The sequence below is a fragment of the Neolamprologus brichardi genome, chromosome 19, assembly GCF_056152115.1.
Source record: "Neolamprologus brichardi isolate AB-2024 chromosome 19, ASM5615211v1, whole genome shotgun sequence".
Taxonomy (NCBI): Eukaryota; Metazoa; Chordata; class Actinopteri; order Cichliformes; family Cichlidae; genus Neolamprologus; species Neolamprologus brichardi.
In genome coordinates, this window is record NC_142122.1 from 5,764,564 (window position 1) to 5,790,231 (window position 25,668).

Genomic DNA, 25,668 nt, shown 5'->3' on the forward strand with positions numbered 1-25,668 from the left:
TCAACTGGTGGGGGAGGTTGTTACATCTTGCAGGAGCTCTCCTCTCTTCAGGAACTCACTCTGCAGGAGGGGAAGATACAGGAGAGGTGGAGGAAAATCTCAGCCTGGGTGTCTATTGTCTCGTGTAGTCTGGAAGATGAGTGGATGACGGGGTGGGTGCAGTTTTCTCTGTGGTGGGGTCGGGTGGGCTGTCCCGCGCTCTGTGGGGCCAGGCGGCGCTGCTGTACTGGGCCCCGGTCCAGATGGGCTTGGGCCCCCTTTCCCTGGCGGGTTGCGGAGTATGGGGGTGCCTACTGGGGTCAGCGGGGGAGCTGGCCCCAGGGAGGGGTCACTTGCCCCTCCCTTCCTTCCCTCCCCATCTCCAGCTGCCTCCCTCTTCCCGCTCCACCACAATCACCTACACATGCAGGGCCTTGGGGTAAAGGTGTGTCACTAGGGTGCAGGGGAGGCATCCCCCCCTCTGTCCCCTTCTGGCTGCCTGTGCCTCAATTTTGTCTCACAACTTAGACATTCACATTACTCACACTCTCATAACACATACATATAGGATCATGAGGGTGGGCACGCTATATGGGGTGTACACCTCACCCTTGGCATCGTTGCCCACCTCTCAATTTTAAATACATGTAGACATTGAGGGCTATCAGGAGGGGCTATGCGCTTACCTGCTGCTCTCTGGCAGGTAGCTCCATGCCCTCCTGGGTTTTAAATGCACCTTAGAACACACATGCATCAACACTACATATGAGCGGGCGGAGGGAGGTTTGGAGTCTTCACCCCCCCCCCACCCCCCACCCCCCCGTTCTCTGCGGCCTGCTGGAGCGCGGGGGGGGGGGGGGGGGGGGGGGGCTAGGAAGAGGAGTTGGCCACTTCGGGGGGGGGGGGGTGCCCTCGGCCTCTCGGCCTGGGGCTCGGTCACCCCCCTGGCTTATGCTCCGCGGCTGCTGAGTGACCCCTCATCTGGGACTCTCCTCAGCTCTTTCTGGGATATTTCTGGGATAGTGGCTCTGTTGGTTTTCCTTGGTCTCTTGTGTTCTAAGGGCCTCCGGATGTCTGGAGTTTTGATCTCCTCCATACCTGCTTCATGCCCTGGTGGACGGGGCTGTGGCTCTCCACACCCTCTAACAGATCATTACATGTAGGAACCTTTAAAAAACAAGTGCGTTCATGCTCACAGGTGCACACACGGGTGCTCACACACAAACTACACCCTTTTTGGCTCCTACCTTAAAGCACACTGTGCGCTGTCGATCTTACGTGCTGCACAATAATGTTTAACATTTAGTATTTACTGTTATATTCCCATAGATCATCATAATGTTGTTTATTCTATTGCTCTAGTCTTCTTCTGCTTGTTTTCTTTTTTTCTCAACAGGTGATCCAGGAAAACAGGGGAAAAAAAGGTGATGAAGAAGATTTTCATTGTCTTTTCTCTCTCCCTTTTCTCCTTTTTCTTTCCCTCTCCTTCTGTTAACTTTCTTCTGAACTTTCCTGTCCCCAAGTCCGGTCTTATTGATTGCAATAACTTAGAATAAAAATAACTGATAAAGATCAAATAAACTATGACAATCAAGTGGAGCAGTATAGCAAAAGGCCCACTTGGGAAAGTAAATCTGTTGGGCATTTTCCTTGGCCTTCAGACAATAATTCTGATTGCTACAGTACCAGACAGGACATAAAAAAAAATAAATAAAATAAAATAAAAATAAATTAATAAATAAATGAAATGACGTTGATGCCATAACTGCATTAACGCGGCAAATCTCCGTTACCGCCGTGTGTGGGGGGCTGCATGCGTCAAACATTAACAAGCTAACTGCACTGATTTACAGAGTGTTATAGACATCCTGTGTTAGGACAAAGTCAATAAATTACCTGAAATACAAATTCAGAGTTTAGGAAGAAAATATAGCAGCATATAGGCATCTTTTACAGTAAAGCATCAAATCATTCTTGACAGGTTTTAAGCTGTATTTAAAAATTTAGCATGAATAAATGCTACTATTTCAGGTCATTTCTGACCCTTTCAGCCTCACCTCTGGTTTGTTCAGCTCCTCAGTCACATAGTTTAAGGTGCTCCAGCCACCGTAAGACCAGAGACCTTGAAGGAAAGCCTTTCCCAGAGTGTTCAAAGAAAACTGAGTTCCTTGAAAAGCATTCTCAATGTTAAAATTTTCCTCGATCACAGTGCTGCTCTGTATGACTTTCACTAGCCCTCCAATTACAATGAAAGTGAGTGAAAACACTTTGGCCACTAAGAAGATCACCTGCACTCTCAGAGCATATCGGACATTCAGGATGTTGGTAATGGCAACTACCAGAATACTAAAAGCTGCAAAGCATTTCACAGCCAGCTGAGGAGGTGGGCAGCCTGGGTAAAAGGGAGCCATGACGTAATGTGCAATGGTCATTGCTTTTGCTGCAATGCTGGAAGGTTTCACAAGCAGGATGAAAGTGATTGCCGCAAAGAAGGCTGGGAATGAACCATAGATCCTCAGGATGTAAGTAAATTCCCCTCCAGATTCAGGAATAATGGTCCCAAGCTCAGTGTAGGAGAGAGCTGCAAACAAAGCCACAACACCTGAAAAAACCCAGATTAACATGCTGGCCCCAGGACTTCCCACATACGCCAGGACATACTGTGGGGACATGAAGATACCGGAACCAATCATGGTTCCAGAAACTATTGCGACACCACCAATCAATCCAATCTGCCTCTTCAGTTGCAGGCCTTCGTTTTTTGGGGTTTGGTCCGCCATGGTGAGAGAGAGCAGGGAGCACAAAACGACACGTCTACAGAGCAGACTGAGAAAGATCACAAAGAATTCAGACCCCACAAACTGCGTAGAAAAAGCTTTCAAAAGAAATCACGTGGTGTAATATGTACTTGATTTGCCTTCAATTAAATATTAACTCTTCAGTTTTCTAACTGTGGAAAAAGTGCTAACCACTGTACCAATGAGCCACCAGTTGGTTATGGTTTGGATTATTACATCCTAAACCAATATCAGTTCTCAGGTTACTACAGTTTGTCCTGGCCTACTCATGTAAATCAGTAAGAAGATAAAAAATGCACAATCATGAGTGGAGTCGCACAGTGTTGGCCTGCTTCATCTTTATTTTGACTTTCTATAAACTACTAATAGTAAATATTGAAATTCTTACTTCTGGATGTTTCACCTCCTCAGTTAAACAATTTAAAGTGCTCCAGCCATCATACGACCACGAGCCCTGATAGAAAGCAATGCCAACGGAGCTGACCCCGACATTGGTTCCCTCAAAGGAGTCCTCAAAGTTCTCAGTGCGGCCCTGGAAAAGCATCACAATGCCTCCCAGGATGATCACCACCAGGGCCACCACCTTCACTGCCATGGTGACCACCTGGATGCCTGTGGCCAAGCGGACGCTCAGACAGTTGATTATAGCCAGCACCAAGATTGATCCGGCAGCTACAAACTTCACTGCCAGCTGTGGAGGAGTGCAGCCGCTGTAAAACGGGGCCACAGCATATTCAGCAAAGCTGAGAGCGATTCCTGTGCCACTAGCCGGCCACATGACCATGATGGAGCTGAAGACGAACATGAAGGCCACCACTTTCCCTGCAGTCCGCAGTATGTAAATGTACTCGGCTCCAGACTCTGGTATGATAGTGCCCAGTTCAGCATAGCACAGACCCCCCAGCATGGCTATCAGTCCACAGCAGGACCATATAATGAAGCTGGCCCCTGGGCTCCCAATAGTGGAAAGGACGTACTGGGGAGAAATGAAGATCCCAGATCCAATCATGGTTCCACCAATGAAGGAAACTGCTCCTATGAGCCCCACTTCCCTCTGCAGATTGAGTCCATGTGTATCATCTCCCATGTTCAGAAAGTTTTTGTCTTCTTAGAAGCAGCGGACAAGAACACCTGAAGCTGTAAAGCGTTGTCTGTTACATAAGAGGCGGGGCACACTTAATTATAAAGCTACGAAAGTACACAGCAAATTCTGGTCTTTGGAATAAACTCTCTGGGAGTTCAGATTAACTACATTTGAGTGTACATGAGTGACCATCGAATGAACTCTAGTGCAGAGTTAGAGTAACTCTTTTCCGGGAGATGATTTTTCAACTCTTTATAGGAGTTAAAACTAAACTCTCATGGAGTAAAATTTCTACTACCATATAGAGTAAAATTTAACTCATAACTAGAGTTAAGTTTGATATTAACTCTTTTATAGTGTTACTCATCAAGTGAAAAAAGTTTTAGGTTTTAGGGGCAAATGACCAACAACCAAAGAAATGAACAGAGTATCTGCATAACAAGGTTATCAGAGGAAGGACATGACTTGACCTGGTTCTCCCTTGTACCAGTTTAACCTGTCCAACAGAATAACATAAAACTAAGTTGAATATTTACTTTCTTTAATACTTTGCTAAACCATTTAGTTGTATGGATGTAAGTCCCAAAAAAATGAATTTTGGAACTGAATTTGAATGATAGAAGTGAAACTGAAATTATTCGAGAGCTACACTTTTAAAGGATAAAATACAGTTTCAAAGTAAATGAATTCATTTTCAAAATATAAAATTCAATTTCAATTTAGTGACGATAATTTTCAAAACTGTACATTGAATTTCAAATTAGACTGATTCAAATTCAGTTTTAAAAAGCATTTATTCAAGTTACAATTCAGGTTCAGTTTCTGATGGCACAAAGTTCTGCCCATACTCTTCTTTTAATTAAATTGGACTCCAGTATGATATAATAGAAAAGAACACCAAGCTGCAAAAAGCAGTCAGTGGAAATGGGTTCATTATTATGAACTGGCGTGAACAAAAAGGGACGATCACACTGAAGTTTCAATCATTTAAGATAAGGATAAATTAAGTTTGTCATAAGTTGAGAAATTCTTTAAAAATATTAAATTCCTATTTAAACAGTAATATTATTATATAAAATGCTTTAAGGAACTGCAACTAAAAACAAAGTATATGTTCTGGAAAAGCTGGAGATACAGAAAAATGTTGGTCAAAATGCTTCTTGTTGTCAAAATATATTCTGATACTTGATCCTCATATATTATATTCACCAAACATCTTTATATCTGTTATCGTTTATCTTATCTTAAAAAAACAAACAAAAAAAACAACCCGAATTTCCCAGAGGAACCCACCTGAGGGATTAATAAAGTTTTATCTTATCTCTTATCTTATATACAGTCTTTGAGATCTAGGAGTCCCACCTCATTGGAGTCAGGACTGAAATGATAGCAATGCAAACATATTGTACTCTCGTGTACATTTATTATCCCCACACAACACCTCAGACACTTTGATCACTGATTTACAGAGTGTTATAGACATCCTGTGTTAGGACGAAGTCAATAAATTACCTGAAATACAAATTCAGAGTTTAGGAAGAAAATATAGCAGCATATAGGCATCTTTTGCACTAAAGCATCAAATCATTCTTGACAGGTTTTAAGCTGTATTTTAAAAATTTAGCATGAATAAATGCTACTATTTCAGGTCATTTCTGACCCTTTCAGCCTCACCTCTGGTTCGTTCAGCTCCTCAGTCACATAGTTCAAGTTGTACCAGCCATCGTAAGACCAGAGACCTTGATAGAAAGCCATTCCCAGAGTGCCCACAGAATACTCGGTGCCTTGAAAAGCATTCTCAACATTAAAATTTTCCTCGATCACAGTGCTGCTCTGTATGACTTTCACTAGCCCTCCAATTACAATGAAAGTGAGTGAAAACACTTTGGCCACCAAGAAGATCACCTGCACTCTCAGAGCATATCGGACATTCAGGATGTTGGTAATGGCAACTACCAGAATACTAAAAGCTGCAAAGCATTTCACAGCTAGCTGAGGAGGTGGGCAGCCTGGGTAAAAGGGAGCCATGGCATACTGTGCAATGCCCATTGCCGTTGCTGCAATGCTGAAAGGTTTTATAAGCAGGATGAAAGTGATTGCTGCAAAGAAGGCTGGGAATGAACCATAGATCCTCAGGATGTAAGTAAATTCCCCACCGGATTCAGGAATAATGGTCCCAAGCTCAGTGTAGGAGAGAGCTGCAAACAAAGCCACAACACCTGAAAAAACCCAGATTAACATGCTGGCCCCAGGACTTCCCACATACGCCAGGATATACTGTGGGGACATGAAGATACCGGAACCAATCATGGTTCCAGAAACTATTGCAACACCACCAATCAATCCAATCTGCCTCTTCAGTTGCAGGCCTTCATTTTTTGGGGTTTGGTCCGCCATGGTGAGAGAGAGCAGGGAGCACAAAACGACACGTCTACAGAACAGACTGAGAAAGATCACAAAGAATTCAGACGCTACAAACTGCGTAGAAAAAGCTTTCAAAAGAAATCACGTGGTGTAATATGTACTTGATTTGCCTTCAATTAAATATTAACTCTTCAGTTGTCTAACTGTGGAAAAAGTGCTAACCACTGTACCAATGAGCCACCAGTTGGTTATGGTTTGGATTATTACATCCTAAACCAATATCAGTTCTCAGGTTACTACAGTTTGTCCTGGCCTACTCATGTAAATCAGTAAGAAGATAAAAAAATGCACAATCATGAGTGGAGTCGCACAGTGTTGGCATGCTTCATCTTTATTTTGACTTTCTATAAACTACTAATAGTAAATATTGAAATTCTTACTTCTGGATGTTTCACCTCCTCAGTTAAATAATTTAAAGTGTTCCAGCCATCATACGACCACAAGCCCTGATAGAAAGCAATGCCAATGGAGCTGACCCCGACATTGGTTCCCTTAAAGGAGTCCTCAAAGTTCTCAGTGCGGCCCTGGAAAAGCATCACAATGCCTCCCAGGATGATCACCACCAGGGCCACCACCTTCACTGCCATGGTGACCACCTGGATTCCTGTGGCCAAGCGAACGCTCAGACAGTTGATTATAGCCAGCACCAAGATTGATCCGGCAGCCACGAACTTCACTGCCAGCTGTGGAGGAGTGCAGCCGCTGTAAAACGGGGCCACAGCATATTCAGCAAAGCTGAGAGCGATTCCTGTGCCACTAGCCGGCCACATGACCATGATGGAGCTGAAGACGAACATGAAGGCCACCACTTTCCCTGCAGTCCGCAGTATGTAAATGTACTCGGCTCCAGACTCTGGTATGATAGTGCCCAGTTCAGCATAGCACAGACCCCCCAGCATGGCTATCAGTCCACAGCAGGACCATATAATGAAGCTGGCCCCTGGGCTCCCAATAGTGGAAAGGACGTACTGGGGAGAAATGAAGATCCCAGATCCAATCATGGTTCCACCAATGAAGGAAACTGCTCCTATGAGCCCCACTTCCCTCTGCAGATTGAGTCCATGTGTATCACCTCCCATGTTCAGAAAGTTTTTGTCTTCTCAGAAGCAGCGGACAAGAACACCTGAAGCTGTAAAGCGTTGTCTGTTACATAAGAGGCGGAGCACACTTAATTATAAAGCTACGAAAGTACACTGCAAATTCTGGTCTTTGAAATAAACTCTCTGGGAGTTCAGATTAACTACATTTGAGTGTACATGCGTGACCATCGAATGAACTCTAGTGCAGAGTTAGAGTAACTCTTTTCCGGGAGATGATTTTTCAACTCTTTATAGGAGTTAAAACTAAACTCTCATGGAGTAAAATTTCTACTACCATATAGAGTAAAATTTAACTCATAACTAGAGTTAAGTTTGATATTAAGTCTTTTATAGTGTTACTCATCAAATGAAAAAAGTTTTAGGTTTTAGGGGCAAATGACCAACAACCAAAGAAATGAACAGAGTATCTGCATAACAAGGTTATCAGAGGAAGGACATGACTTGACCTGGTTCTCTCTTGTACCAGTTTAAGCAGTCCAACAGAATAACATAAAACTAAGTTGAATATTTACTTTCTTTAATACTTTGCTAAACCATTTAGTTGTATGGATGTAAGTCCCAAAAAATGAATTTTGGAACTGAATTTGAATGATAGAAGTGAAACTGAAAATATTCGAGAGCTACACTTTTAAAGGATAAAATACAGTTTCAAAGTAAATGAATTCATTTTCAAAATATAAAATTCAATTTCAATTTAGTGACGATAATTTTCAAAACTGTACATTGAATTTCAAATTAGACTGATTCAAATTCAGTTTTAAAAAGCATTTATTCAAGTTACAATTCAGGTTCAGTTTCTGATGGCACAAAGTTCTGCCCATACTCTTCTTTTAATTAAATTGGACTCCAGTATGATATAATAGAAAAGAACACCAAGCTGCAAAAAGCAGTCAGTGGAAATGGGTTCATTATTATGAACTGGCGTGAACAAAAAGGGACGATCACACTGAAGTTTCAATCATTTAAGATAAGGATAAATTAAGTTTGTCATAAGTTGAGAAATTCTTTAAAAATATTAAATTCCTATTTAAACAGTAATATTATTATATAAAATGCTTTAAGGAACTGCAACTAAAAACAAAGTATATGTTCTGGAAAAGCTGGAGATACAGAAAAATGTTGGTCAAAATGCTTCTTGTTGTCAAAATATATTCTGATACTTGATCCTCATATATTATATTCACCAAACATCTTTATATCTGTTATCGTTTATCTTATCTTAAAAAAACAAACAAAAAAAACAACCCGAATTTCCCAGAGGAACCCACCTGAGGGATTAATAAAGTTTTATCTTATCTCTTATCTTATATACAGTCTTTGAGATCTAGGAGTCCCACCTCATTGGAGTCAGGACTGAAATGATAGCAATGCAAACATATTGTACTCTCGTGTACATTTATTATCCCCACACAACACCTCAGACACTTTGATCACTGATTTACAGAGTGTTATAGACATCCTGTGTTAGGACGAAGTCAATAAATTACCTGAAATACAAATTCAGAGTTTAGGAAGAAAATATAGCAGCATATAGGCATCTTTTGCACTAAAGCATCAAATCATTCTTGACAGGTTTTAAGCTGTATTTTAAAAATTTAGCATGAATAAATGCTACTATTTCAGGTCATTTCTGACCCTTTCAGCCTCACCTCTGGTTCGTTCAGCTCCTCAGTCACATAGTTCAAGTTGTACCAGCCATCGTAAGACCAGAGACCTTGATAGAAAGCCATTCCCAGAGTGCCCACAGAATACTCGGTGCCTTGAAAAGCATTCTCAATGTTAAAATTTTCCTCGATCACAGTGCTGCTCTGTATGACTTTCACTAGCCCTCCAATTACAATGAAAGTGAGTGAAAACACTTTGGCCACCAATAAGATCACCTGCACTCTCAGAGCATATCGGACATTCAGGATGTTGGTAATGGCAACTACCAGAATACTAAAAGCTGCAAAGCATTTCACAGCTAGCTGAGGAGGTGGGCAGCCTGGGTAAAAGGGAGCCATGGCATACTGTGCAATGCCCATTGCCGTTGCTGCAATGCTGAAAGGTTTTATAAGCAGGATGAAAGTGATTGCTGCAAAGAAGGCTGGGAATGAACCATAGATCCTCAGGATGTAAGTAAATTCCCCACCGGATTCAGGAATAATGGTCCCAAGCTCAGTGTAGGAGAGAGCTGCAAACAAAGCCACAACACCTGAAAAAACCCAGATTAACATGCTGGCCCCAGGACTTCCCACATACGCCAGGATATACTGTGGGGACATGAAGATACCGGAACCAATCATGGTTCCAGAAACTATTGCAACACCACCAATCAATCCAATCTGCCTCTTCAGTTGCAGGCCTTCATTTTTTGGGGTTTGGTCCGCCATGGTGAGAGAGAGCAGGGAGCACAAAACGACACGTCTACAGAGCAGACTGAGAAAGATCACAAAGAATTCAGACGCTACAAACTGTGTAGAAAAAGCTTTCAAAAGAAATCACGTGGTGTAATATGTACTTGCTTTGCCTTCAATTAAATATTAACTCTTCAGTTGTCTAACTGTGGAAAAAGTGCTAACCACTGTACCAATGAGCCACCAGTTGGTTATGGTTTGGATTATTACATCCTAAACCAATATCAGTTCTCAGGTTACTACAGTTTGTCCTGGCCTACTCATGTAAATCAGTAAGAAGATAAAAAAATGCACAATCATGACTGGAGTCGCACAGTGTTGGCATGCTTCATCTTTATTTTGACTTTCTATAAACTACTAATAGTAAATATTGAAATTCTTACTTCTGGATGTTTCACCTCCTCAGTTAAATAATTTAAAGTGTTCCAGCCATCATACGACCACAAGCCCTGATAGAAAGCAATGCCAATGGAGCTGACCCCGACATTGGTTCCCTTAAAGGAGTCCTCAAAGTTCTCAGTGCGGCCCTGGAAAAGCATCACAATGCCTCCCAGGATGATCACCACCAGGGCCACCACCTTCACTGCCATGGTGACCACCTGGATTCCTGTGGCCAAGCGAACGCTCAGACAGTTGATTATAGCCAGCACCAAGATTGATCCGGCAGCCACGAACTTCACTGCCAGCTGTGGAGGAGTGCAGCCGCTGTAAAACGGGGCCACAGCATATTCAGCAAAGCTGAGAGCGATTCCTGTGCCACTAGCCGGCCACATGACCATGATGGAGCTGAAGACGAACATGAAGGCCACCACTTTCCCTGCAGTCCGCAGTATGTAAATGTACTCGGCTCCAGACTCTGGTATGATAGTGCCCAGTTCAGCATAGCACAGACCCCCCAGCATGGCTATCAGTCCACAGCAGGACCATATAATGAAGCTGGCCCCTGGGCTCCCAATAGTGGAAAGGACGTACTGGGGAGAAATGAAGATCCCAGATCCAATCATGGTTCCACCAATGAAGGAAACTGCTCCTATGAGCCCCACTTCCCTCTGCAGATTGAGTCCATGTGTATCACCTCCCATGTTCAGAAAGTTTTTGTCTTCTCAGAAGCAGCGGACGAGAACACCTGAAGCTGTAAAGCGTTGTCTGTTACATAAGAGGCGGAGCACACTTAATTATAAAGCTACGAAAGTACACTGCAAATTCTGGTCTTTGAAATAAACTCTCTGGGAGTTCAGATTAACTACATTTGAGTGTACATGCGTGACCATCGAATGAACTCTAGTGCAGAGTTAGAGTAACTCTTTTCCGGGAGATGATTTTTCAACTCTTTATAGGAGTTAAAACTAAACTCTCATGGAGTAAAATTTCTACTACCATATAGAGTAAAATTTAACTCATAACTAGAGTTAAGTTTGATATTAAGTCTTTTATAGTGTTACTCATCAAATGAAAAAAGTTTTAGGTTTTAGGGGCAAATGACCAACAACCAAAGAAATGAACAGAGTATCTGCATAACAAGGTTATCAGAGGAAGGACATGACTTGACCTGGTTCTCTCTTGTACCAGTTTAAGCAGTCCAACAGAATAACATAAAACTAAGTTGAATATTTACTTTCTTTAATACTTTGCTAAACCATTTAGTTGTATGGATGTAAGTCCCAAAAAATGAATTTTGGAACTGAATTTGAATGATAGAAGTGAAACTGAAAATATTCGAGAGCTACACTTTTAAAGGATAAAATACAGTTTCAAAGTAAATGAATTCATTTTCAAAATATAAAATTCAATTTCAATTTAGTGACGATAATTTTCAAAACTGTACATTGAATTTCAAATTAGACTGATTCAAATTCAGTTTTAAAAAGCATTTATTCAAGTTAAAATTCAGGTTCAGTTTCTGATGGCACAAAGTTCTGCCCATACTCTTCTTTTAATTAAATTGGACTCCAGTATGATATAATAGAAAAGAACACCAAGCTGCAAAAAGCAGTCAGTGGAAATGGGTTCATTATTATGAACTGGCGTGAACAAAAAGGGACGATCACACTGAAGTTTCAATCATTTAAGATAAGGATAAATTAAGTTTGTCATAAGTTGAGAAATTCTTTAAAAATATTAAATTCCTATTTAAACAGTAATATTATTATATAAAATGCTTTAAGGAACTGCAACTAAAAACAAAGTATATGTTCTGGAAAAGCTGGAGATACAGAAAAATGTTGGTCAAAATGCTTCTTGTTGTCAAAATATATTCTGATACTTGATCCTCATATATTATATTCACCAAACATCTTTATATCTGTTATCGTTTATCTTATCTTAAAAAAACAAACAAAAAAAACAACCCGAATTTCCCAGAGGAACCCACCTGAGGGATTAATAAAGTTTTATCTTATCTCTTATCTTATATACAGTCTTTGAGATCTAGGAGTCCCACCTCATTGGAGTCAGGACTGAAATGATAGCAATGCAAACATATTGTACTCTCGTGTACATTTATTATCCCCACACAACACCTCAGACACTTTGATCACTGGTTTACAGAGTGTTATAGACATCCTGTGTTAGGACGAAGTCAATAAATTACCTGAAATACAAATTCAGAGTTTAGGAAGAAAATATAGCAGCATATATGCATCTTTTGCACTAAAGCATCAAATCATTCTTGACAGGTTTTAAGCTGTATTTTAAAAATTTAGCATGAATAAATGCTACTATTTCAGGTCATTTCTGACCCTTTCAGCCTCACCTCTGGTTTGTTCAGCTCCTCAGTCACATAGTTCAAGTTGTACCAGCCATCGTAAGACCAGAGACCTTGATAGAAAGCCATTCCCAGAGTGCCCACAGAATACTCGGTGCCTTGAAAAGCATTCTCAATGTTAAAATTTTCCTCGATCACAGTGCTGCTCTGTATGACTTTCACTAGCCCTCCAATTACAATGAAAGTGAGTGAAAACACTTTGGCCACCAATAAGATCACCTGCACTCTCAGAGCATATCGGACATTCAGGATGTTGGTAATGGCAACTACCAGAATACTAAAAGCTGCAAAGCATTTCACAGCCAGCTGAGGAGGTGGGCAGCCTGGGTAAAAGGGAGCCATGGCATACTGTGCAATGCCCATTGCCGTTGCTGCAATGCTGAAAGGTTTTATAAGCAGGATGAAAGTGATTGCTGCAAAGAAGGCTGGGAATGAACCATAGATCCTCAGGATGTAAGTAAATTCCCCACCAGATTCAGGAATAATGGTCCCAAGCTCAGTGTAGGAGAGAGCTGCAAACAAAGCCACAACACCTGAAAAAACCCAGATTAACATGCTGGCCCCAGGACTTCCCACATACGCCAGGATATACTGTGGGGACATGAAGATACCAGAACCAATCATGGTTCCAGAAACTATTGCAACACCACCAATCAATCCAATCTGCCTCTTCAGTTGCAGGCCTTCATTTTTTGGGGTTTGGTCCGCCATGGTGAGAGAGAGCAGGGAGCACAAAACGACACGTCTACAGAGCAGACTGAGAAAGATCACAAAGAATTCAGACGCTACAAACTGCGTAGAAAAAGCTTTCAAAAGAAATCACGTGGTGCAATATGTACTTGATTTGCCTTCAATTAAATATTAACTCTTCAGTTGTCTAACTGTGGAAAAAGTGCTAACCACTGTACCAATGAGCCACCAGTTGGTTATGGTTTGGATTATTATATCCTAAACCAATATCAGTTCTCAGGTTACTACAGTTTGTCCTGGCCTACTCATGTAAATCAGTAAGAAGATAAAAAATGCACAATCATGAGTGGAGTCACACAGTGTTGGCATGCTTCATCTTTATTTTGACTTTCTATAAACTACTAATAGTAAATATTGAAATTCTTACTTCTGGATGTTTCACCTCCTCAGTTAAACAATTTAAAGTGTTCCAGCCATCATACGACCACAAGCCCTGATAGAAAGCAATGCCAATGGAGCTGACCCCGACATTGGTTCCCTCAAAGGAGTCCTCAAAGTTCTCAGTGCGGCCCTGGAAAAGCATCACAATGCCTCCCAGGATGATCACCACCAGGGCCACCACCTTCACTGCCATGGTGACCACCTGGATGCCTGTGGCCAAGCGGACGCTCAGACAGTTGATTATAGCCAGCACCAAGATTGATCCGGCAGCCACGAACTTCACTGCCAGCTGTGGAGGAGTGCAGCCGCTGTAAAAGGGGGGCCACAGCATATTCAGCAAAGCTGAGAGCGATTCCTGTGCCACTAGCCGGCCACATGACCATGATGGAGCTGAAGACGAACATGAAGGCCACCACTTTCCCTGCAGTCCGCAGTATGTAAATGTACTCGGCTCCAGACTCTGGTATGATAGTGCCCAGTTCAGCATAGCACAGACCCCCCAGCATGGCTAACAGTCCACAGCAGGACCATATAATGAAGCTGGCCCCTGGGCTCCCAATAGTGGAAAGGACGTACTGGGGAGAAATGAAGATCCCAGATCCAATCATGGTTCCACCAATGAAGGAAACTGCTCCTATGAGCCCCACTTCCCTCTGCAGATTGAGTCCATGTGTGTCATGTCCCATGGTCAGAAAGCTTTTGTCTTCTCTGAAGCAGCAGAGAACAACAGACATGTGCAGTTACAAAACGCTGCCTATTGCCCAATAGGAGGAGTGCACAAAATTAAACTGCTATGAAATTAAAATGAGGCTACTTTTAAGCAGATTTTAAGAATGTCTGCTTGTCCAGAGTTGGTTTTTTTCTTAGGTTTCAGGTTAACAGTGTTTTATTTTAGGTTCTGCTCTATAAAACACAGTTGGAGAAATGAAAAATTCAAAATAGAGACTATTTTGAATATTTCCAGTCTACTGGAAATGTCCCTCCAAGCCAAGTGGATTCTTCTGGTGTCCTCAATTCTTTCTTTGGTGTTGGTTCATATTATGTTTACTTGTGTCTGGATCTACGTGACCTACATGAAAATAAAACAAAACAAAACTGTACTTTCAGTAAAAGATTAGACAGGGCCTCATCTGTGTGAAGAAATGAACAGAGTATCTGCATAACAAGGTTATCAGAGGAAGGACATGACTTGACCTGGTTCTCCCTTGTACCAGTTTAAGCAGTCCAACAGAATAACATAAAACTAAGTTGAATATTTACTTTCTTTAATACTTTGCTAAACCATTTAGTTGTATGGATGTAAGTCCCAAAAAAATGAATTTTGGAACTGAATTTGAATGATAGAAGTGAAACTGAAAATATTCGAGAGCTACACTTTTAAAGGATAAAATACAGTTTCAAAGTAAATGAATTCATTTTCAAAATATAAAATTCAATTTCAATTTAGTGACGATCATTTTCAAAACTGTACATTGAATTTCAAAGTAGACTGATTCAAATTCAGTTTTAAAAAGCATTTATTCAAGTTACAATTCAGGTTCAGTTTCTGATGGCACAAAGTTCTGCCCATACTCTTCTTTTAATTAAATTGGACTCCAGTATGATATAATAGAAAAGAACACCAAGCTGCGAAAAGCAGTCAGTGGAAATGGGTTCATTATTATGAACTGGCGTGAACAAAAAGGGACGATCACACTGAAGTTTCAATCATTTAAGATAAGGATAAATTAAGTTTGTCATAAGTTGAGAAATTCTTTAAAAATATTAAATTCCTATTTAAACAGTAATATTATTATATAAAATGCTTTAAGGAACTGCAACTAAAAACAAAGTATATGTTCTGGAAAAGCTGGAGATACAGAAAAATGTTGGTCAAAATGCTTCTTGTTGTCAAAATATATTCTGATACTTGATCCTCATATATTATATTCACCAAACATCTTTATATCTTTTATCGTTTATCTTATCTTAAAAAAACAAACAAAAAAAACAACCCGAATTTCCCAGAGGAACCCACCCGAGGGATTAATAAAGTTTTATCTTATCTCTTATCTTATATACAGTCTTTGAGATCTAGGAGTCCCACCTCATTGGAGTCAGGACTGAAATGATAGCAATGCAAACATATTGTACTCTCGTGTACATTTATTAACCCCACACAACACCTCAGACACTTTGATCACTGATTTACAGAGTGTTATAGACATCCTGTGTTAGGACAAAGTCAATAAATTACCTGAAATACAAATTCAGAGTTTAGGAAGAAAATATAGCAGCATATATGCATCTTTTGCACTAAAGCATCAAATCATTCTTGACAGGTTTTAAGCTGTATTTTAAAAATTGAGCATGAATAAATGCTACTATTTCAGGTCATTTCTGACCCTTTCAGCCTCACCTCTGGTTCGTTCAGCTCCTCAGTCACATAGTTCAAGTTGTACCAGCCATCGTAAGACCAGAGACCTTGATAGAAAGCCATTCCCAGAGTGCCCACAGAATACTCGGTGCCTTGAAAAGCATTCTCAACATTAAAATTTTCCTCGATCACAGTGCTGCTCTGTATGACTTTCACTAGCCCTCCAATTACAATGAAAGTGAGTGAAAACACTTTGGCCACCAATAAGATCACCTGCACTCTCAGAGCATATCGGACATTCAGGATGTTGGTAATGGCAACTACCAGAATACTAAAAGCTGCAAAGCATTTCACAGCCAGCTGAGGAGGTGGGCAGCCTGGGTAAAAGGGAGCCATGGCATACTGTGCAATGCCCATTGCCGTTGCTGTAATGCCGAAAGGTTTTATAAGCAGGATGAAAGTGATTGCTGCAAAGAAGGCTGGGAATGAACCATAGATCCTCAGGATGTAAGTAAATTCCCCACCGGATTCAGGAATAATGGTCCCAAGCTCAGTGTAGGAGAGAGCTACAAGAAAAGACACAACACCTGAAAAAAACCAGATTAACATGCTGGCCCCAGGACTTCCCACATACGCCAGGATATACTGTGGGGACATGAAGATACCGGAACCAATCATGGTTCCAGAAACTATTGCAACACCACCAATCAATCCAATCTGCCTCTTCAGTTGCAGGCCTTCATTTTTTGGGGTTTGGTCCGCCATGGTGAGAGAGAGCAGGGAGCACAAAACGACACGTCTACAGAGCAGACTGAGAAAGATCACAAAGAATTCAGATGCTACAAACTGCGTAGAAAAAGCTTTCAAAAGAAATCACGTGGTGTAATATGTACTTGATTTGCCTTCAATTAAATATTAACTCTTCAGTTGTCTAACTGTGGAAAAAGTGCTAACCACTGTACCAATGAGCCACCAGTTGGTTATGGTTACCAATATCAGTTCTGAGGTTACTACAGTTTGTCCTGGCCTACTCATGTAAATCAGTAAGAAGATAAAAAATGCACAATCATGAGTGGAGTCGCACAGTGTTGGCATGCTTCATCTTTATTTTGACTTTCTATAAACTACTAATAGTAAATATTGAAATTCTTACTTCTGGATGTTTCACCTCCTCAGTTAAACAATTTAAAGTGTTCCAGCCATCATACGACCACAAGCCCTGATAGAAAGCAATGCCAATGGAGCTGACCCCGACATTGGTTCCCTCAAAGGAGTCCTCAAAGTTCTCAGTGCGGCCCTGGAAAAGCATCACAATGCCTCCCAGGATGATCACCACCAGGGCCACCACCTTCACTGCCATGGTGACCACCTGGATGCCTGTGGCCAAGCGAACGCTCAGACAGTTGATTATAGCCAGCACCAAGATTGATCCGGCAGCCACGAACTTCACTGCCAGCTGTGGAGGAGTGCAGTCGCTGTAAAACGGGGCCACAGCATATTCAGCAAAGCTGAGAGCGATTCCTGTGCCACTAGCCGGCCACATGACCATGATGGAGCTGAAGACGAACATGAAGGCCACCACTTTCCCTGCAGTCCGCAGTATGTAAATATACTCGGCTCCAGACTCTGGTATGATAGTGCCCAGCTCAGCATAGCACAGACCCCCCAGCATGGCTATCAGTCCACAGCAGGACCATATAATGAAGCTGGCCCCTGGGCTCCCAATAGTGGAAAGGACGTACTGGGGAGAAATGAAGATCCCAGATCCAATCATGGTTCCACCAATGAAGGAAACTGCTCCTATGAGCCCCACTTCCCTCTGCAGATTGAGTCCATGTGTGTCATGTCCCATGGTCAGAAAGCTTTTGTCTTCTCTGAAGCAGCAGAGAACAACAGACATGTGCAGTTACAAAACGCTGCCTATTGCCCAATAGGAGGAGTGCACAAAATTAAACTGCTATGAAATTAAAATGAGGCTACTTTTAAGCAGATTTTAAGAATGTCTGCTTGTCCAGAGTTGGTTTTTTTCTTAGGTTTCAGGTTAACAGTGTTTTATTTTAGGTTCTGCTCTATAAAACACAGTTGGAGAAATGAAAAATTCAAAATAGAGACTATTTTGAATATTTCCAGTCTACTGGAAATGTCCCTCCAAGCCAAGTGGATTCTTCTGGGGTCCTCAATTCTTTCTTTGGTGTTGGTTCATATTATGTTTACTTGTGTCTGGATCTACGTGACCTACATGAAAATAAAACAAAACAAAACTGTACTTTCAGTAAAAGATTAGACAGGGCCTCATCTGTGTGAAGAAATGAACAGAGTATCTGCATAACAAGGTTATCAGAGGAAGGACATGACTTGACCTGGTTCTCCCTTGTACCAGTTTAAGCAGTCCAACAGAATAACATAAAACTAAGTTGAATATTTACTTTCTTTAATACTTTGCTAAACCATTTAGTTAAAAATGCTCTCCAAAGTTGAACTCTACTTTTAATTAAATGGGACTCGAGTCTAATATAATAGAAAAGAACACCAAGCACCAAGTTGCAAAATGCAGTCAGTGGAAATGGGTGAATTATTATGAACTGGCATGAACAATAAGGAAAATCACAGTGAAGTTTTAACCATTTAAGATAAGGATAAATTAAGTTTGTCATAAGTTGAGGTATTTTAAAGAATTTACCAAGTCTTTAAAAATATTAAATTCCTATTTAAACAGTCATATTATTATTAGTGCTGTCAGCGTTAATCTCGTTAAAATTACGTTAATGCCATAACTGCATTAACACAGCAAATCTCTGTTACCGCCGTGTGCGTGGGGCTGCACGGCGTCAAACATTAACAAGCTAACTGCACTGATTTACAGAGTGTTATAGACATCCTGTGTTAGGACAAAGTCAATAAATTACCTGAAATACAAATTCAGAGTTTAGGAAGAAAATATAGCAGCATATAGGCATCTTTTACAGTAAAGCATCAAATCATTCTTGACAGGTTTTAAGCTGTATTTAAAAATTTAGCATGAATAAATACTACTATTTCAGGTCATTTCTGACCCTTTCAGCCTCACCTCTGGTTTGTTCAGCTCCTCAGTCACATAGTTTAAGGTGCTCCAGCCACCGTAAGACCAGAGACCTTGAAGGAAAGCCTTTCCCAGAGTGTTCAAAGAAAACTGAGTTCCTTGAAAAGCATTCTCAATGTTAAAATTTTCCTCGATCACAGTGCTGCTCTGTATGACTTTCACTAGCCCTCCAATTACAATGAAAGTGAGTGAAAACACTTTGGCCACTAAGAAGATCACCTGCACTTTCAGAGCATATCGGACATTCAGGATGTTGGTAATGGCAACTACCAGAATACTAAAAGCTGCAAAGCATTTCACAGCCAGCTGAGGAGGTGGGCAGCCTGGGTAAAAGGGAGCCATGACGTAATGTGCAATGGTCATTGCTTTTGCTGCAATGCTGGAAGGTTTCACAAGCAGGATGAAAGTGATTGCCGCAAAGAAGGCTGGGAATGAACCATAGATCCTCAGGATGTAAGTAAATACCCCACCGGATTCAGGAATAATGGTCCCAAGCTCAGTGAAGGAGAGAGCTGCAAGCAAAGCCACAACACCTGAAAAAACCCAGATTAACATGCTGGCCCCAGGACTTCCCACATACGCCAGGACATACTGTGGGGACATGAAGATACCGGAACCAATCATGGTTCCAGAAACTATTGCGACACCACCAATCAATCCAATCTGCCTCTTCAGTTGCAGGCCTTCATTTTTTGGGGTTTGGTCCGCCATGGTGAGAGAGAGAAGGGAGCACAAAACGACACGTCTACAGAGCAGACTGAGAAAGATCACAAAGAATTCAGATGCTACAAACTGCGTAGAAAAAGCTTTCAAAAGAAATCACGTGGTGTAATATGTACTTGATTTGCCTTCAATTAAATATTAACTCTTCAGTTGTCTAACTGTGGAAAAAGTGCTAACCACTGCACCAATGAGCCACCAGTTGGTTATGGTTTGGATTATTATGTCCTAAACCAATATCAGTTCTGAGGTTACTACAGTTTGTCCTGGCCTACTCATGTAAATCAGTAAGAAGATAAAAAAATGCACAATCATGAGTGGAGTCGCACAGTGTTGGCATGCTTCATCTTTATTTTGACTTTCTATAAACTACTAATAGTAAATATTGAAATTCTTACTTCTGGATGTTTCACCTCCTCAGTTAAATAATTTAAAGTGTTCCAGCCATCATACGACCACAAGCCCTGATAGAAAGCAATGCCAATGGAGCTGACCCCGACATTGGTTCCCTTAAAGGAGTCCTCAAAGTTCTCAGTGCGGCCCTGGAAAAGCATCACAATGCCTCCCAGGATGATCACCACCAGGGCCCCAACCTTCACTGCCATGGTGACCACCTGGATGCCTGTGGCCAAGCGAACACTCAGACAGTTGATTATAGCCAGCACCAAGATTGATCCGGCAGCCACGAACTTCACTGCCAGCTGTGGAGGAGTGCAGCCGCTGTAAAACGGGGCCACAGCATATTCAGCAAAGCTGAGAGCGATACCTGTGCCACTAGCCGGCCTCATGACCATGATGAAGCTGAAGACGAACATGAAGGCCACCACTTTCCCTGCAGTCCGCAGTATGTAAATATACTCGGCTCCAGACTCTGGTATGATAGTGCCCAGCTCAGCATAGCACAGACCCCCCAGCATGGCTATCAGTCCACAGCAGGACCATATAATGAAGCTGGCCCCTGGGCTCCCAATAGTGGAAAGGACGTACTGGGGAGAAATGAAGATCCCAGATCCAATCATGGTTCCACCAATGAAGGAAACTGCTCCTATGAGCCCCACTTCCCTCTGCAGATTGAGTCCATGTGTGTCATGTCCCATGGTCAGAAAGCTTTTGTCCTCTCTGAAGCAGCGGACAAGAACAGACATGTGCAGTTACAAAACGCTGCCTGTTGCCCAATAGGAGGAGTGCACAAAATTAAACTGCTATGAAATTAAAATGAGGCTACTTTTAAGCAGATTTTAAGAATGTCTGCTTGTCCAGAGTTGGTTTTTTCTTAGGTTTCACGTTAACAGTGATTTATTTTAGGTTCTGCTCTATAAAACACAGTTGGAGAAATGAAAAATTCAAAATAGAGACTATTTTGAATATTTCCAGTCTACTGGAAATGTCCCTGAAAGCCAAGTGGATTCTTCTGATGTCCTCAATTCTTTCTTTGGTGTTTGTTCATATTATGTTTACTTGTGTCTGGATCTACGTGACCTACATGAAAATTAAACAAAACAAAACTGTACTTTCAGTAAAAGATTAGACAGGGCCTCATCTGTGTGAAGAAATGAACAGAGTATCTGCATAACAATGTTAGCAGAGGAAGGACATGACTTGACCTGGTTCTCCCTTGTACCAGTTTAAGCAGTCCAACAGAATAACATAAAACTAAGTTGAATATTTACTTTCTTTAATATTTTGCTAAACCATTTAGTTAAAAATGCTCTCCTTAAGGATAAATTAAGTTTGTCATAAGTTGAGGTATTTTAAAGAATTTACCAAGTCTTTAAAAATATTAAATTCCTTTTTAAACAGTCATATTATTATTAGTGCTGTCAGCGTTAATGTCGTTAAAATTACGTTAATGCCATAACTGCATTAACACAGCAAATCTCTGTTACCGCCGTGTGCGTGGGGCTGCACGGCGTCAAACATTAACAAGCTAACTGCACTGATTTACAGAGTGTTATAGACATCCTGTGTTAGGACAAAGTCAATAAATTACCTGAAATACAAATTCAGAGTTTAGGAAGAAAATATAGCAGCATATAGGCATCTTTTACAGTAAAGCATCAAATCATTCTTGACAGGTTTTAAGCTGTATTTAAAAATTTAGCATGAATAAATACTACTATTTCAGGTCACTTCAGACCCTTTCAGCCTCACCTCTGGTTTGTTCAGCTCCTCAGTCACATAGTTCAAGTTGTAAGGAGGAGGTAAGTGACGGAGGAGGTAAGTGACGGAGGAGGTAAGCAACTCATGTTGTAACTGATGTCAGACGCCGGAGATTTTGGCGAATAATTAAAGCGAATTGTAGTTTAGAATTGAACAAAGTTTCTTTAAGCTTCAGTATTACCAAATATACTAATCAATTGTCATATAACTAACAACATCTGTCCTATCATCTCTAACACCCTGGAGGACAACAGGGAGAGTTTAGACGCTCTCCAAGATTACATCGACCGCTGTTTCCAAGATTTAGTCATGAAGAAGGCTCAGAGCGCATCTTCCCCGGCCAAAATTGAGACACTGTCATCGAAGAGATGCCGCCTGGCAGACTCCCCCAGCACAACATCGCCTGCCCGCAAAGACATTGCAGACATCCTGGAGTCAATCGACAAGCGATTGTCTAGTTTTGATGCGAGGCTGTCCCTGGTAGAGATTTTATACTGGGAATTTAAATCTCTGCGAGAATCCCTGGAGTTCATCCAGCAGCAGGTGGAAACGGTTGCCGCTGAAAATGCCACGCTACGGGAGTCGGTCAAATCTCTCACCGATAACGTGACCCAGCAAAACATAGAAAATAAAAAAATAAAAGAGTCCGTTATCGATCTACAAGCCCGTAGCATGCGAGACAACCTTGTGTTTTCTGGTATTCCAGAATCTGCCGGAGAGGACGCGGAGGCAACGGTGAAAAGCTTCATTAAAATCCACCTGAAGCTGCCGGAGGACACCGTAAAGAACATCGCCTTGGATAGAGTGCATCGCTTGGGGGCCGTGAGGTCGCCGGCCGGGAGACCACGTCCTATTGTGGCCAAATTTGGCCACTTCAAACAAAAGGAACATGTGAAAAGCCGCGGCAGGGAATTAAAAGGAACAGACTTCAGCGTGAACGACCAGTTCTCCAAAGAGATCCTGGAACGACGCAGGGTCCTCTTCCCAATCCGCTGTCATCGCTGTGGACCGGCACACTCATCAACAAATACACACAGATTACTTAATTTGATAGACTACTCATACAGTAAAAACCTTGAAACTACAATATTTTCTTTAGATGCAGAAAAAGCATTTGACAGAGTTAACTGGAAATTTCTATTTGCAACTTTACACAAATTTGGTTTTGGATCCTCTTTCATTAACTGGTTAAAAATATTATATAACTCCCCAACAGCTTGTGTCAAAACAAATGATCAAAAATCCTCCAGCTTCTGTCTCCTGAGGGGCACCAGGCAGGGATGCCCACTCTCCCCTTCACTGTTTGCAATTTTTATTGAACCACTAGCAGCAACAATTAGACAGAATACAGTAATTAAGGGCATAAAACGCAAGAACGTGGAACATAAAATCAGCCTTTATGCGGATGATGTGTTACTTTTTCTCCAAAACTCACAAACCAATATCTCTGGGGTGATTGAATTGATAACTCTTTTGCAAGAATATCAGACTACTCAATTAACTGGTCAAAATCTACAGTCCTTCTGATTAATTGCTCCTTCCATAATTCTTCTTCTACACCACTGCAATCGGGAAATATAAAATATTTAGGTATTAATGTTTCTCCCAAGCTTGCAGATCTAACTAAATTAAACCATATCCCACTTTTAAAGAAAGTAGAAGGTGATCTGGCTAGGTCAGGGGTGTCAAACTCCAGGCCTCAAGGGCCGGTGTCCTGCAGGTTTTAGATTTCACCCTGGGTCACCACACCTGAATCAAATGATTAGTTCATTAGCAGGCCTCTAGAGAACTTCAAGACATGTTGAGGAGGTCATTTAGCCATTTAAATCAGCTGTGTTGGATCAGCAACACATCTAAAACCTGCAGGACACCGGCCCTCGAGGCCTGGAGTTCGACACCTGTGGGCTAGGTGGAAATGTCTACCCATATCACTCATGGGAAGGGTTGCTGCTATAAAAATGATGGTCTTACCAAAAATAAATTATTTATTCTCAATCATCCCAACTAAACCGCCACAAGATTGGTTCAGATCTCTAGATTCATGTATGTCCAAATTCCTTTGGAAAAATAAACCCCCACGTATAAGCTTAAAAACACTACAAAAGACCAAGGATAAAGGAGGATTAGAACTACCTAACTTTCAGCACTACTTCTTAGCCAACAGGCTTCAGTTTATCTCAGGATGGCTAAAACATACCCTCTTAGATGAACCTTGGCTAGATGTAGAACAAGCACTTTGCAATAATCTAGAGATTTCAGATCTACCATTTATCAGCTCAAACATCCAACGACATGAATGCTTCAAAAGCGTCAACATCAGCTCTTCTCTGACAGCATGGTGGGAGTTTCTAAAATTGACGGAGTCTTCATTAATCCCATGCAAATGTACACCTATCTGGAACAACCCTGACATATTACAAAACAATAATATGATAAACTTTCCAGATTGGAGTGGTAAAGGAATCAAATACTTAGAACATATATTAGAAGGAACAGAATTTATTCCATTTGACAGACTAGTTACACAATATGGGATCAACAAGAAAAGCTTTTTAGAATATCAACAAATTAAATCCATAGTAAAAAAGAAATTCAAACCGGGTCAAGTTGAACTACAAACACCACCAAGTGTGGTTCAATTTCTTACTCTTAAACCCCCCAAATTACTTTCCAAAATTTACAGAATGCTTTCTAAAACAGATGAATCAATATCACTTCCTATTGCAAAATGGGAAGCGGATTTATCAGTTAACTTAGACCAAAACTTCTGGTCTCAGATTTGCTTAAAAACCTTTCATCTAATTAGAAATCCCAGTCTTCAATTAATTCAATACAAAATACTACATAGAGTGCACTATACAGGTCATCAGATGTTCAAGATGGGCTTTACGTCTACCAACAACTGCTCACACTGCCAAACCAACTCACCGGACAATTATATCCACGCTCTTTGGTTCTGTCCACCAGTTCAGAAGTTTTGGCGCGAGATATGTGAAGACTTATCAAAGTGTCTGAAATGTAACATTCCAACTTCCCCTTTAGTGTGTTTGTTGGGAGCTTAGATAATGTCACTACGGAAAAGAATATAGCTCATATGGTTTTCACTGCTCTATGCATAGCCAAGAAAACAGTCCTCATGAACTGGAAAAATAAAAATAATCTTAATTCTAACCAATATAGAAATTATCTATCAGATTACATTAGTCTTGATACAGCCTCTGCCACCACATCAGATCAATTGCTCTGGGCTCCTTTGATCAGCTCCATCACCTAGCGGGGGTGGGGGGGTCATAGTTTGGTCCCACCTTCGCTGTTGTGATTGGTGTGGGGGTAGGGACAGGCTTAGGGCGTCGGGGGGTTCCCCAGGAGCATCTTCCTTGGAGGGCTCAACCTGGGGTAGCGGTCATGGCCTATTAAGGGCTCTGTTGGCTCTTAGGTGACGGTTTCCTCGTGGCTGCGTGCAGCGGGGCTAGGGGAGGGTCTGTGCTGACGGACGTGGGTTACTGACCTGGTAGCCTGGCTGCCCCGGGGTGGGTCTGGGACGGGCGTGGGGTTGTGGGGGTGCTCTGTCTCCGGGCTGGGGCTCTGGCTGGGCCTCGGGGGCTTGGGTTCTGGTTGGTGTGTTGCCGGGGTTGTGGGCGGGTGGGTGTATGGGGGCCCAGCCCTGGCGCAGGGTG

At 41.6% G+C, this 25,668-nt stretch overlaps 4 protein-coding genes and 8 pseudogenes across 8 annotated transcripts in view; all 12 read right to left on the reverse strand.

The window, feature by feature from the left end:
- Positions 1-25,668, reverse strand: part of zmp:0000001267 (b(0,+)-type amino acid transporter 1) — a 62,566-nt gene that overhangs the window by 25,827 nt on the left and 11,071 nt on the right. The window lies entirely within an intron of this gene.
- LOC148097155 (b(0,+)-type amino acid transporter 1 pseudogene) lies at positions 1,984-3,184 on the reverse strand (annotated as a pseudogene). The gene is made up of 2 exons (XR_015716964.1): positions 3,166-3,184; positions 1,984-2,805 (listed from the first exon to the last, which is right to left on the reverse strand). The product of XR_015716964.1 is annotated as a b(0,+)-type amino acid transporter 1 pseudogene (transcript).
- Positions 2,743-4,061, reverse strand: LOC148097156 (b(0,+)-type amino acid transporter 1-like). The gene is made up of 2 exons (XM_087832956.1): positions 3,166-4,061; positions 2,743-2,805 (listed from the first exon to the last, which is right to left on the reverse strand). The coding sequence occupies exons 1-2, from the start codon at positions 3,862-3,864 to the stop codon at positions 2,794-2,796; spliced, it is 711 nt and encodes a 236-aa protein (XP_087689082.1). The 5' UTR covers positions 3,865-4,061; the 3' UTR covers positions 2,743-2,793.
- On the reverse strand, positions 5,506-6,258 carry LOC148097157 (b(0,+)-type amino acid transporter 1 pseudogene; annotated as a pseudogene).
- On the reverse strand, positions 6,614-7,368 carry LOC148097158 (b(0,+)-type amino acid transporter 1 pseudogene; annotated as a pseudogene).
- LOC148097159 (b(0,+)-type amino acid transporter 1 pseudogene) lies at positions 8,960-10,183 on the reverse strand (annotated as a pseudogene). The gene is made up of 2 exons (XR_015716979.1): positions 10,165-10,183; positions 8,960-9,803 (listed from the first exon to the last, which is right to left on the reverse strand). The product of XR_015716979.1 is annotated as a b(0,+)-type amino acid transporter 1 pseudogene (transcript).
- On the reverse strand, positions 9,741-11,035 carry LOC148097160 (b(0,+)-type amino acid transporter 1-like). Its single transcript, XM_087833167.1, has 2 exons — positions 10,165-11,035; positions 9,741-9,803 (listed from the first exon to the last, which is right to left on the reverse strand). The coding sequence occupies exons 1-2, from the start codon at positions 10,861-10,863 to the stop codon at positions 9,792-9,794; spliced, it is 711 nt and encodes a 236-aa protein (XP_087689293.1). The 5' UTR covers positions 10,864-11,035; the 3' UTR covers positions 9,741-9,791.
- Positions 12,504-13,256, reverse strand: LOC148097161 (b(0,+)-type amino acid transporter 1 pseudogene; annotated as a pseudogene).
- On the reverse strand, positions 13,240-14,691 carry LOC148097162 (b(0,+)-type amino acid transporter 1-like; annotated as a pseudogene). Its single transcript, XR_015716965.1, has 2 exons — positions 13,663-14,691; positions 13,240-13,302 (listed from the first exon to the last, which is right to left on the reverse strand). The product of XR_015716965.1 is annotated as a b(0,+)-type amino acid transporter 1-like (transcript).
- On the reverse strand, positions 16,045-17,207 carry LOC148097163 (b(0,+)-type amino acid transporter 1 pseudogene; annotated as a pseudogene). The gene is made up of 2 exons (XR_015716972.1): positions 17,186-17,207; positions 16,045-16,843 (listed from the first exon to the last, which is right to left on the reverse strand). The product of XR_015716972.1 is annotated as a b(0,+)-type amino acid transporter 1 pseudogene (transcript).
- On the reverse strand, positions 16,798-19,863 carry LOC148097164 (b(0,+)-type amino acid transporter 1-like). Its single transcript, XM_087833112.1, has 2 exons — positions 19,100-19,863; positions 16,798-17,906 (listed from the first exon to the last, which is right to left on the reverse strand). The coding sequence occupies exons 1-2, from the start codon at positions 19,820-19,822 to the stop codon at positions 17,874-17,876; spliced, it is 756 nt and encodes a 251-aa protein (XP_087689238.1). The 5' UTR covers positions 19,823-19,863; the 3' UTR covers positions 16,798-17,873.
- On the reverse strand, positions 20,178-21,217 carry LOC148097165 (b(0,+)-type amino acid transporter 1 pseudogene; annotated as a pseudogene).